We start from the raw sequence: 13,317 nt of genomic DNA, 5'->3' as shown, positions 1-13,317 counted from the left end.
TTTTTTTTAGTCTTCGTACAAAATTCCTCTTTGGACTAGTTTGGACGAAATGGCGCCACCACACCCGCCGCTGCCAGTCCAAACTAGTCCATAGAGATATTTCGTATGATGACTCAAAAAGAAGTCACATAGGTAATAAAATACCGCTTGATATGGAACAAGCTAGACGTAAGGTAACTTAACGTATCCGTGACGGATAAGTGTACCTAGACCTTAAAGTCACCCATCAAACTCTGAGACACCCTTAAAGTCACCAATAATAATAATAATAATAATAATAATAATAATAAATTATAATTATAATAATGATGGTACCTACCTACTTACTATCAAAGTAGCCTGATAAAGCCAGGTCCTATATGCACCCAGCTGGCATTGAAAATATGTCCACGCCCCCATCACTGGCTATGTTCCAGAGCTTTTTATATCTATGTACACATGAATATTCAGCTCAATTCCTAGATGGTACTTTAAATGAGGAACACTGTGTAAGAAGTCTGTTAGGCCAGTCACTTGCTGTCAGGTCCACCTGATAGTGAGTGGCCGGCATTAGGGATAAAGTTTGTCAGAGGTGGGAATGTAAAAAAATAAAATAACCAGCTGATTTTTAAAATGCGCCTTGAATTTGAAGATAAAAGTATGCAATAAGCTCGTCATGAAGTTGTTGCCGCTCTCTTGCCGGTGTGACGTCATGAATTTATTGCGTCATAAACCTGACGTGTGTTTTTATCACGGAGCAGCACACTAAAGAGGAAGGAGCCCCTAATATCCCTCAAGACTGTGGGACTTTTTCAAAAACTGTGGGATTTTCTCAGGAATTTCACAACCCAATGTCAGGGCTGGGTCACAGGGGGGTTGCCCCGGACCCATTTCACTACGGGGCCCCAGCAGTTCGTTTATCATAAACGGATAAGGTTCGTCCTCAAATTGGCTGGCTTTCTCATATCTTGTCCTGTCTTCCTTCTCTTTTCGATTTCGGGACATTAGCTCTTAAGGTGTATTCAAACATGGTCAACCGGCCATCGATCGACGAGGAAAATTTATGGGCGTGTCAGTCGACATCAATCAATGGCCGGTCGACCATGTGTGGACACATCTTTAGATAAGCTTAGTTATAAGCCGCGCTAAGAGTGGCGCGATAGATTTTTGGTACCATAGCGTAGTCTCTTTACCGTACAATTTATAGGTACCTACAGTGGTAGGTACAGTACCTACATAATTATTATACCTATAGGTAAACGGTAAATACAACAATAAAAAATAATAATAAAAAATTACAATTATAATAATGATGGTACCTACCTACTTATTATCAAAGTAGCCTGATAAAGCCAGGTCCACTATGTACCCAGTTGGCAATTAAAATATGTCCACATCCATCACTGGCTATGTTCCAGAGCTTTTTACATCTATGTAAACATAAATATTCAGCTCGATGCCTAGATGTTACTTTAAATAAATGAGGAACACTGTGTAAGAAGTCTGTTAGGCCAGTCACTTGCTGTCAGGTCTACCTGTCAGGTCCACCTGATAGTGAGTGGCCAGCATTAGGGATAAAGTTTGTCAGAGGTGGGAATGCCTATGACCTTGCACTGACAAGCCAGATGAGCTACCTTCCAAGCTGACTAGGCTGGTAAAACAAATAAGAAGGTGACTAGGCTGGTAAAACAAATAAGAAGCTGACTAGGCTGGTACTTAAAACAAATAAGAAGGTGACTAGGCTGGTAAAACAAATAAGAAAAACAAGCACTTACATCAAACAACAATTTGGATCCAAAGAACAGATTAGCCAGGGAGAGAGTGATCAGAGTCGAGAGCATGGTCATCAGACTGCCACCAATATAGATCCATTGGCCTTCCCGAGCAAAGATAGCGGCCAGAGTGAAAGACACAAACAGGAGAGTGGTCAACATGAACGCAGTGACTACAATGGATGGGTTGACGACAATGGCCATCTCAAGTAGGGGTCCGAGTCCAATACCTGTGGAACAGAGGTTGGGAATTTATTGGGAAGAAAAAGTAAGCTGGAAGACCAATGGTCTGTCAGCTCTTCAGAGAACCTGCCTGTCTAAAAAGCTGATGTAATCAGCATTAGAACAGGCAGAAACTGGTGTCATCGGTATTACTTTTTTATTTTCTATTACCAAACTTTCAAAATTGGGAAATTAGTGGAAATATCCATTTTGGGGTCCCCTGATTAAATAAGCCGCGCTAAGAGTGGCGCGATAGATTTTTGGTACCATAGCGTAGTCTCTTTACCGTACAATTTATAGGTACCTACAGTAGGTATGTACCTTCAGTACCTACATATACCTAGGTAGGTACTCTAAAGATGTGTCCACACATGGTCGACCGGCCATTGATTGATGTCGACTGACACGCCCATAAATTTTCCTCGTCGATCGATGGCCGGGTGACCATGTTTGAATACACCTTAAGAGCTACGGTCCCGAAATCGAAAAGAGAAGGAAGACAGGACAAGATATGAGAAAGCCAGCCAATTTGAGGACGAACCTTATCCGTTTATGATAAACTTCGCTCCGGGCGGGAATCGAACCCGCAATCATAGTTAGGTATTAGTATTGATTAAATTTTAGATATTTTACCAGCGCACTTGGAGGGCAGTACTTTGTTGATGAGCTCTAGGTTGCGGGTTCGATTCCCGCTCGGGCTGACTTTTACATCAAGCTCGCATGGGCTAATCATCAGATTAGATATTCATTAATCAAGACGAACTAGGTACCTAATTAAAATGAAAACTTGAATTTTCAAAATGACATTTTCTTAACGACCTCGAGAATAAGCCTTGTTTTTCATGAAACGAGCCCCCATGAAGCCGGCAAGAGAGCGGCAAGTACTCATGACGGCAACGCTCAAAAATTTCAAAATGCGTAAACAAACCGACGCCATTTTGTTCGAAATTCATTCGGCGACATCCATCCATTCCACTGTTTTCGTTTGTCATCTTTTCCCGTTTTGTTTTCTGGAAGTTCGGGAAAATCAGCCGAAAGTACACCCAAATACTCACTCCAACAAGAGTTCAACTGATCTTCCATGGCTAGTCGTAAGTACCATCTATTCATTTTGTTGAAAACCTACTGTAAACCAAGATATTCGCACCTGGGAAGTCGAGAGCGGCAAGTACTCATGACGGCAACGCTCAAAAATTTCAAGTGCGTAAACAAACCGACGCCATTTTGTTCGAAATTCATTCGGCGACAATCCATCCATTCCACTGTTTTCGTTTGTCATCTTTTCCCGTTTTGTTTTCTGGAAATTCGGGAAAATCAGCCGAAAGTACACCCAAATACTTATTCCAACGAGAGTTCAACTGATCTTCCATGGCTAGTCGTAAGTACCATCTATTCATTTCGTTGAAAACCTACTGTAAACCAAGATATTCGCACCTGGGAAGTCGAGGCCCTCAGGAGCTTCAATGTGCTCTCTCTGCTGGTAGTGTTTTCTTCAGAAATTAGCTTTCATCTTTCCATTTTTCAAACTTGGGATCAGGGAAACCTCCTTCCCCCTTATCCCGATGAGGATGAGGGACTCCCTGATTTACTTGGCTTCGGTCTCTTTCTGTAGAAGGTAGTTGGGCATTTCCACAGCCCCCACCTGGCCAGGCATATTCAAATTAATTCATAAGGGGGAAAAAAATTGTAATTTATGTAGCTGTAGCCACAAAGGGTAGTGATTATCTCTTAAATTTAAACCAGAGATGGTACTTCCTTGGGGAATCAACTCTTCTCAATTAGTAGTAATTGAAAGAACTCTGGAGGTCTCTTTCTGTAGAAGGTAGTTGGGCATTTCCACAGCCCCCACCTGGCCAGGCATATTCAAATTAATTCATAAGGGGGAAAAAAATGTAATTTATGTAGCTGTAGCCACAAAGGGTAGTGATTATCTCATAAATTTAAACCACTACAAAGGGTAGTGATTATCTCATAAATTTAAACCAGAGATGGTATTTCCTTGGGGAATCAACTTCTCAATTAGTAGTAATTGAAAGAACTCTGGAAAAAAGAATGTATTATAAAAAGCTGTCTGCTTGGTTACAGATTATGGTAACTATGGTGCCCCGCCACCCAGCCAAGGTGGTTACGAAGAGATGTGTGAAAATTGCTGGCTGCACAGGTCAGGAAAAATAAAGGCTGAAACAAATGCTGACTTCTGTGCAAGTGCAGATACTTGTAAACTGTCGAAAAAGGGTTCAATTTGACCTTAAATAAAATTATCATTGGGCTATGAAGCCCCAAGGTTGAAAGTCGTTTGTATAAAATGGGTGTAGGAGTTCTTTACATGACATAGTCATGTAGGATCTGCTCAGACTGTATGGTCAAGTCCAATCTATTACTATTGACTATGATCTAGATTTCCAATCTTTAATTCAGGAACTGCAACATGATGCAATAACATAAAAAACTTTGTTTCTCGTTCACAGTGATTCCTCCACAAAACAACATCTGCAAAATGTGTACGGTTGTCTCACATTGGGAATGTTGGCCGCAACAGCCGGAGCTTACCTTCAGCTCACACAGGCCATGTTCCAGAGTACACTCGTGATGCTCCTGTCATCTGTTGGAGCATTCGGATTCCTCATCTATGTTATGTCTACAAAGAATCAGATCAACAGCAATCGTAACAGAACTGGAGCTTTTATTGGATTCACATTATGCACAGGTCATTTTTTTTTTCTTTTTTTTTTACATGATATCCACACACAACAGGTACAGAGACTTCAAAGAACTCACATTAGGAGCTTCAAGATTAGTCAAAAACAAAATGTACAGACCATGATAGGCTAAAGATCACTTTTTTTAAAAAATCAGGGAACCCCAAAATGGATATTTCCACTAATTTCCCAATTTTGAAAATTTACAATATTGCAATACTTTCTCATTACTTTGGTAATAGAAAATAAAAAAGTATTACCGATGATACCAGTTTCTGCCTGTTCTAATGCTGATTACATCAGCTTTTTAGACAGGCAGGTTCTCTGAAGAGCTGACAGACCATTGGTCTTCCAGCTTACTTTTTCTTCCCAATAAATTCCCAACCTCTGTTCCACAGGTATTGGACTCGGACCCCTACTTGAGATGGCCATTGTTGTCAACCCATCCATTGTAGTCACTGCGTTCATGTTGACCACTCTCCTGTTTGTGTCGTTCACTCTGGCTGCTATCTTTGCTCGGGAAGGCCAATGGATCTATATTGGTGGCAGTTTGATGACCATGCTTTCCACTCTGATCACTCTCTCCCTGGCTAATCTGTTCTTTGGATCCAAATTGTTGTTTGATGTAAGTGCTTGTTTTTTACACATTTTGCAGATGTTGTTTTGTGGAGGAATCACTGTGAACGAGAAACAAAGTTTTTTATGTTATTGCATCATGTTGCAGTTCCTAAATTAAAGATTGGAAATCTAGATCATAGTCAATAGTAATAGATCGGACTTGACCATACAGTCTGAGCAGATCCTATAGATCACAGAACATGACTACCTGCCTCGGTGGTGTAGTGGTCAAGGCGCTCGCCTGGTAAACAGGAGGGCGTGGGTTCAATCCCAGCCGAGGTATGGAATTTTATCCTCAATATAATTTGAGAATTTGACCACAATAATAGTAAGCCCACTGCTGGAGTAAAGGGACTTTTCAGTCCTATTCGAGCAGTATAAATAAGCACTATTATTATTATTATTATTATATCATGTAAAGAACTGCTACACCCATTTTATACAAACGACTTTCAACCTTGGGGCTTCATAGCCCAATGATAATTTTATTTAGGTCAAATTGAACCCTTTTTCGACAGTTTACAAGTATCTGCACTTGCAAAGAAGTCAGCATTTGTTTCAGCCTTGATTTTCCCGCTCTTCCAAAAATTATAAATAAATGGTCGATTCCTATGTAAAAAATTTGGGAAAATCCAAATCGGAGGTCAAAACTCCGAAAAAAATTCGGAGTTTTGACCTCAGATTTGGATTTTTCCCAACTTTTTACATAGGAATCGACCATTTATTTATTATTTTTACCCATTTGCAACTGCTCCATTGTGAAAAACTCACTGTGGTTCCCTCAAAATAGTGTGGGTAATGGTAGATTTTTTCCTAGGTAACATAGTTTTAACTGATGTGTTCTAAAACTGATTTCTGGTTCTGTTATGTGACATAAGAGGTACCTACTAGTGAAAAATCTTGGAGATGATAATAAAACTGCAAGAGCATCAACATTGGTCATGTGGGTAAAAATAATGTTTTATGGTACAGTGTAAAATACCCTATCCTGTCTTCCTTCTCTCTTCGATTTCGGGACAATAAGACCATAGCAGTTACAGTTCCCTCTGTCAAACCTCTTAAAAAAAATCAACTCATCATAAAATACTGGCCGACCTAAATAAGTTGATTTATCCCCCCAAGTGTACAAAGGACGACAACTCTAGATAGGGACAACTGAACTGTGTACTCTGTACATGTCTGTGTTGATCTCTAATAGTAGATAGTAGAACTGATGTACATTGGGATTTTTACCCTTTTTAAACAAAATTAGAGAATTTTTTGAAAACTCGAAAAAGTTTGCACATTTTAATAAGTACCAAGAAAAAACTTGGAACTCTCATGCCCTACAAGTAATATCGCTTAAAAATGTCTGGAATTTTTATTTGGTTACTAGCTGTTTGCCCCATACTACTGTAACATAAGAGGTACCTACTAGTGAAAAATCTTGGAGATGATAATAAAACTGCAAGAGCATCAACGTTGGTCATGTGGGTAAAAATGTTTTATGGTACAGTGTAAAATACGATATTCAGCGTACATGAAAGAGTTCACTACCGTACTGTGAGTTGGTTGTGGTCAACAAGCAAATGCAAAGAAGTGTGTTTTGTCACAAAAGCACACATCTTCATGAGAGTTATTTTTATGTGACTAGGACATTTTAGGACAGTAAACTAAGAGAAATAATTTTCTTCCGGTTAGGACCTTTTCTCTAGTTTTTTTTTTTTTCTTCTTCTTTTTTGTAATATCATAATGTGCTTATTCTGCTTTTATAATTGATCAACTTATTGAATGAGTTCACTGGAATGCCTACCTATTTTAAGATTTTACTTTTTTATCTATCAATCTCTTCAATATTAAAAAAAAAAGTTTTAAATTTGACAGCTATTAGATTTCAGTGACTTCTTCAATGGGCTTCCTTTTTCTTAACTTTCTTTCTCTCTTGCTCTTCCTCCCTCTCTTCTCTTTGGAATGCCTACCTATTTTAAGATTTTACTTTTTTATCTATCAATCTCTTCAATATTAAAAAAAAAAGTTTTAAATTTGACAGCTATTGGATTTCAGTGTCTTCTTCAATGGGCTTCCTTTTTCTTAACTTTCTTTCCCTCTTGCTCTTCCTCCCTCTCTTCTCTTCTCTTTCTCCCTCTTTTCTCCTCTCTAATGGTATTCTGTTTTTCAAAGGTCATTTTTCTCTCTCTTCTAACATCAACCAGACTACCTGTGTCTTAATTTAACATGTCATGTTTTTGCTTTGAGTGTGTTTTTTCTACAGGTAAAACGGGTAGACTAATGCTTTAAAGGTAGAGGGAAATGAAGGACTGACTATGAACCACAAAGTAAATTTTTTGCAGAAGTAGCCTGTGTTAAATTATTCTGAAACACAAGGAAAATCTAGTTGAAAGAAAATTTGAAGGGTCGAAAAAGTTGTAAGAAGTAAAATTTTAATTGAAATTTTGGTACCAATTTCAGAAGAAAAAAACTTTGATAAGACTTGGGTTTGTAAGATACAATGACTTTTTATCTGAACTAATAATTATCATGTTTGTCTTCGTAAAAAATGGAGAATCTGACGAGAGTTTATGTGATTAGGTACAGTGTAATGGTTTTTAAATCATACCACTTTGATAAGATAAGACTTGGGTTTGTAAGATACAATGACTTTTTATCTGAACTAATAATTATCATGTTTGTCTTCGTAAAAAATGGGGAATCTGACGAGAGATGTGATTAGGTACAGTGTAATGGTTTTTAAATCATACAAAGTTGTAAGAAGTAAAATTTTAATTGAAATTTTGGTACCAATTTCAGAAGAAAAAACTTTGATAAGACTTGGGTTTGTAAGATACAAAAAATTGACTTTTTATCTGAACTAATAATTATCATGTTTGTCTTCGTAAAAAATGGGGAATCTGACAAAAGTTTATGTGATTAGGTACAGTGTAATGGTTTTTAAATCATATAATTGACATGACTTGAAGAAGAAAATCTTTATTATCTACTTCATAAGACCTCAAGTGCCATTTGGAAAAGTGGTCATATCTTGTGTTGGTTGGGTGATTGAATGATCCCAACTAAAGGTACCAAATTAAAAGGTTAACAAACATACTTGTGTCCTACTCATCTTGGTTTGATTACCAACAGTCTATCTGGGTTATTACTACGTACTTGGTCAATTTCCTCGCCAAAGAGTTGGTTTTAAGTGGACAACATCCCAACTAAAGGTACCAAATTAAAAGGTTAACAAACATACTTGTGTCCTACTCATCTTGGTTTGATTACCAACAGTCTATCTGGGTCATTACTACGTACTTGGTCAATTTCCTCGCCAAAGAGTTGGTTTTAAGTGGACAATATCCACAAAGAGGTGTGGTGTTAAAAGTGTCCTTGGGGGGAGTACGAAAGGTTCTACAGAAAATTCTTGGTTTGATTACCAACAGTCTATCTGGGTCATTACTACGTACTTGGTCAATTTCCTCGCCAAAGAGTTGGTTTTAAGTGGACAATGTCCACAAAGAGGTGTGGTGTTAAAAGTGTCCTTGGGGGGAGTACGAAAGGTTCTACAGAAAATCAAGGACAATGTCCACAAAGAGGTGTGGTGTTAAAAGTGTCCTTGGGGGGAGTACGAAAGGTTCTACAGAAAATCAACAAATCTACAAAAAACAAACAAAATCTACCTACGTTCAACGTCAAACGAGAGTAATATTTAGCAACTGGGTGTTTACAAAGTCAACGTGCCTTCATGAAGGAAGTCAGTGGACGGTTTACAATCTACAGAGTGTGTCTTCAACCCCCCTATGTGTCCATTTTATTCTGATTCTAGCAGTGGACCTCGGGGTAACAGTGGTGGTTTTAATAAAGGTAAATGCACCCAATGTGGTGCCCCCATTCTTAATGCAAGGAATTCTCGCATTCTGATTGGTTCTTTCATTTTGGGTTGATGACTCATTGCTGCCATATCCATCTGGATAACGTATAATGGTTAATGTCCCAACATTTGTAAAAAAACAATAACATATTTGATACTTTTCATGTTTGCAGATGGACAAGCGGACAATGAAGCCTAAGATCTGGTTGTACATTGACAAGTCTACCGGACGATCCAAGGGAGAAGCTACGGTGACATTTGATGATGCACATGCTGCTGGCTCTGCCATTACCTGGTTTGATGGTAAGTTGTTGTTGTTATAGCGGCTTTATCTAAAGCCGAAAGGTGATGACAAAATGGAGAAAATATCTCTTCTATCAGCCATACACCAGGTTGATGGTCTCTAGCCATGTCCTGAACCGCAGTCAACCATTGTGATTGCTTGTTCTTTTCAAGCAGGGAGAACCCTTTGAAACGTATCAGCTAGCTAGGCTGGTTAGGGTTAGCTGTTCTTCTCCATGTTTATAGTCACACAGTCAGACGCTAGTCTACTCTCTGTTTAACGTCCCCTAGCTAGACCCCAAGTTGTCCAACATCTGTGAAGCAACCTCTGTGGCCGAATGGGCACCACAAGGCTTGCACACCGGACGTCCTGGGTTCGAAGTTTTTTCGGCTCTGTGCTTGGAGTTCGGGGTGCACTCAGCCTCGTGAGGACAATCAGCTAACGACCAGTGACACCATTACCAGTGTAAAAAGATTCTTGAAATATGGAAATTGACTTCAAAGAATCCACTTAGTAATGCCGAGATATCCACAAAATTAGACTTACTTTATCATGGACACTCGTTGCTATCTTTAAAGTGAGTAAGGCTGGTGTTTTACGGTCGAGTGTACTGGCGGGCGGAAAACACTGCCTTTACATCTCAAGCCAATAAATTATACCGGTATTACCAATATACCAATTTATTATGACGGTTTCACCGACGTATTATACCAATTTTCCACCGGTTTGAACGGTGCTTTAGGTCTGTTGAACCTCCTCATTTATTTGGGAGGGAGGTGGTACCTATGAAACAACATAATATCAGAAGGAACATTTTAATTTGATTACATTGACCACTTCTCTATTTTTTTTTTTTTTTTTTTTTTTTAAGAGGTTTGACAGAGGGAACTGTAACTCTAGGGTCTTATCGTCCCGAAATCGGAGAGAGAAGGAAGACAGGATAGGAGAAAGCCAGCCGTTCCGAGAACGAACATTATCCCATCAGGATAAAATCCGCCCCGGGCGGGAATCGAACCCGCGGCCTAGCGCTTACAAGGCAGACGCACTACCAACTAAGCTAAGTAGGCTGGCAAAGGGTTCTTTAACATTTCAGGCTTCGGCGTATTCGATTCATTTCTTAGATATTTCGTAGAGTGTGTCATTGGTGTACAAACTTGCGTTTAAATATGCCTCTGTACTACGAAGGTTCTTTGGTTATTAGTTATTAGTGTTATTACCTTCTTACTTCAAATCCATTAATGCTGCGGTATGTGTACAATGACGTAATGGAATTTAAAAAGGTATAAATGCGCGTATCCTAAGTACAAAGGATCTTGAAAGTTACTCTGTGTACATCAAATACTTTCAAGCTACTCGTAAGGTTTTATTGATTATGCTGTTTACTACCTCATGAAAGTTTTGGTGATCTCAACGACATAAAAAGTGCTCAAAAAAATTCCTCTTTTGGGCTCATGAATTGAAACCGTTTGAAACGATAAAAGTGGTTTAAGGTATTTCTAAATGAATTAAAAACTTTGGTACTGTCAATATTTAGCCTGTAAGATTAGGACGACTGATAGTGTGGTTATTGGTATTTGAACGTAAAAAGGTGTCATCATGGTTTGGTAACCTGGTACATTGTGGACGCTACTTACATCTGATTCACAAGATACAATAGATCAGTTGCGCTTACTTGGGTGATATTGCAAAGTCAACGGTCATATTAGTCATATAACTCATGTATATTATTAAGTGAGATATGTTTTAGTCGTAATTCTTATTCTACGTTCATCACTTTTTTTTTAGGTGTGGAAAATTGGTCTTTGGAAAATTAGGGGGTGAAATAAACAATATTGTCATCTAAGAATACAAGTGGGCCCAATAAAAGTGGCTTGAAATTTAGTCACAACATTTGACTTATACATACAAACAAATCTCAAACAAAAGCATGTATGAAGACAGGATAATGTGAACAGGAGAGGTGTATTTTCCTTTCGGAACTAATGTTAGTTCCACAAAGGAAATGAGAATTTTCAACTTCAACACTCGACATTTGACTTATACATACAAACAAATCTCAAACAAAAGCATGTATGAAGACAGGATAATGTGAACAGGAGAGGTGTATTTTCCTTTCAGAACTAATTTTAGTTCCGCCAAGGAAATGAGAATTTTCAACTTCAACACTCTGGCTGCCAAAGCATGTTCTAATTCTAGGGAAATCTATCGTGTTTACCCTCAGGTCCCCATGTATGAAAACACCTCCCTTTAAATGAGAGACAGACTCTTTATTCTTTATATTTTTTTCATCAAATAAATAGCAAAATTTCACTCAAAGACCCCTAACCTTTGAAAATACAGAAGCGTGCCGGCAGCCAATGTGGTGGTCGTCCAATTATGCCCCAAAGAGGGAAAAAACAAGGGAACCTGGAAGTGTTCCGGAAAGGAAAAAACACCTGTGCCCTAACTGCGGCAACACGAACTTCGCTTGGCGGCAAGCATGTAATAGATGTCATGCAGAGCGGCCCGATGGTGCTGGCGATGGCGGCTCTCGAGGCGGCGGAGGCGGTTATGGAGGTACAAAATGATAATTAACTTTTAAAAAATTGGAAAAAAAACCTCCTTGGCCGAGTCGGTATCACACTTGGCCTTGCACGCAGGAGGTCCGGGTTGGATTTCCCGGTGGAGCCGAGTTTTTTTTCGGCTCTGTGCTTGGAGTTCGGGGTGCACTCAGCCTCGTGAGGCCAATTGAGTAGCTACTTTAATCGAGTAGCGACCAGTAGCGGCATTACAAGTCGAAGAGACGAGCGATAATAAATATGATGATTGAGTAAATGAAAGACTTGTAATACTGTGATACCCACGCCAAAGTATGGAAAAGTATTTACAATTCCATATTTCGAGCTAATTCGTCCAAATTCAAAATTCTGCTTTTCCATTGGCCGTTACACTTGTAAGATACTTTTCCATACTTTGGTGATATGAGGCACTGGATAAAATCCACCCTGGGCGGGAATGGAACCGACGGCCTAGCGCTTACAAGGCAGACGTGCTACCAACCAAGCTAATTGGCTGTTACACTTGTAAGATCCTTTTCCATACTTTGGTGATATGAGGCACTGATGTAGAGACACACTTTTATCCAGTACCTTATGTAATTAGACTTAACTTTTCACAAGGCAATGACATATCTAACTCTAACTTTGAATATCACCAAAGTATGGAAAAGTATTTACAATTCCATATTTCGAGCTAATTCGTCCAAATTCAAAATTCTGCTTTTCCATTGGCTGTTGGCTGTTACACTTGTAAGATACTTTTCCATACTTTGGTGATATGAGGCACTGGTCATAAAGCTTATTGAGGAGAGAGGGAGGGAGAAGGAATGTGGAAGGAAAGGGAGGGAAACAAGTGTTATTGAGGTCTACTTTCGATAAAAGATCCAAGGATTGCATATCAGTGATATCAGACAAGTTGGCATCTACCCGTGGTCAAGAGCACTAGCCTTCTAGCACGAACGTGCTGGGTTCAAATCTTGGACGGGGGGAGGGAGAAGGAATGTGGAAGGAAAGGGAGGGAAACAAGTGTTATTGAGGTCTACTTTCGATAAAAGATCCAAGGATTGCATATCAGACAAGTTGGCATCTACCCATGGTCAAGAGCACTAGCCTTCTAGCACGAAGGTGCTGGGTTCAAATCTTGGACGGGGCAGAAATTTACAAGATATTTCTTTAAAGGTAGAGGGAAATGAAGGACTGACTATGAACCACAAAGTAAATTTTTTGCAGAAGTAGCCTGTGTTAAATTATTCTGAAACGCAAGGAAAATCTAGTTGAAAGAAATTTTGAAGGGTCGAAAAAGTTGTAAGAAGTAAAATTTTAATTGAAATTTTGGTACCAATTTCAGAAGAAAAAACTTTGA

The 13,317-nt window shown here is 39.0% G+C and overlaps 2 protein-coding genes and 1 long non-coding RNA gene across 3 annotated transcripts; 2 read left to right on the top strand and 1 right to left on the bottom strand.

Annotated features, from left to right (window-relative positions):
* Positions 1-1,754: 1,754 nt before the first annotated feature.
* LOC108253874 (bax inhibitor 1-like) lies at positions 1,755-2,862 on the bottom strand (the record flags this gene model as incomplete). The annotated part of the gene is made up of 2 exons (XM_017448620.1): positions 2,793-2,862; positions 1,755-1,981 (listed from the first exon to the last, which is right to left on the bottom strand). Coding segments are annotated over exons 1-2 (297 nt in total), but the record flags the coding sequence as incomplete, so codon positions are not given.
* A 339-nt stretch (positions 2,863-3,201) lies between these two features.
* On the top strand, positions 3,202-4,088 carry LOC113472133. Its single transcript, XR_003394576.1, has 2 exons — positions 3,202-3,351; positions 4,059-4,088. It is a non-coding gene; the product is annotated as an uncharacterized LOC113472133 (long non-coding RNA).
* A 334-nt stretch (positions 4,089-4,422) lies between these two features.
* On the top strand, positions 4,423-6,836 carry LOC103520753 (bax inhibitor 1-like). The gene is made up of 3 exons (XM_026831748.1): positions 4,423-4,680; positions 5,071-5,303; positions 6,786-6,836. The coding sequence occupies exons 1-3, from the start codon at positions 4,497-4,499 to the stop codon at positions 6,834-6,836; spliced, it is 468 nt and encodes a 155-aa protein (XP_026687549.1). The 5' UTR covers positions 4,423-4,496.
* Positions 6,837-13,317: the final 6,481 nt, after the last annotated feature.

Source organism: Diaphorina citri, unplaced genomic scaffold, assembly GCF_000475195.1.
Source record: "Diaphorina citri unplaced genomic scaffold, Diaci psyllid genome assembly version 1.1 scaffold4037, whole genome shotgun sequence".
In the NCBI taxonomy this organism is placed as follows: domain Eukaryota; kingdom Metazoa; phylum Arthropoda; class Insecta; order Hemiptera; family Psyllidae; genus Diaphorina; species Diaphorina citri.
This window is presented reverse-complemented; position numbering and strand designations above follow the sequence as displayed.

Bases quoted from the DNA above. Each gene is read 5' to 3' on its own strand.
- LOC103520753 (XM_026831748.1), top strand. From the start codon at position 4,497: ATGTTGGCCGCAACAGCCGGAGCTTACCTTCAGCTCACACAGGCCATG. The intron at 4,681-5,070 runs GTCATTTTTTTT...TCTGTTCCACAG, and splicing joins TGGATTCACATTATGCACAG to GTATTGGACTCGGACCCCTA. The intron at 5,304-6,785 runs GCTTGTTTTTTA...TTTATGGTACAG, and splicing joins AATTGTTGTTTGATGTAAGT to TGTAAAATACGATATTCAGC.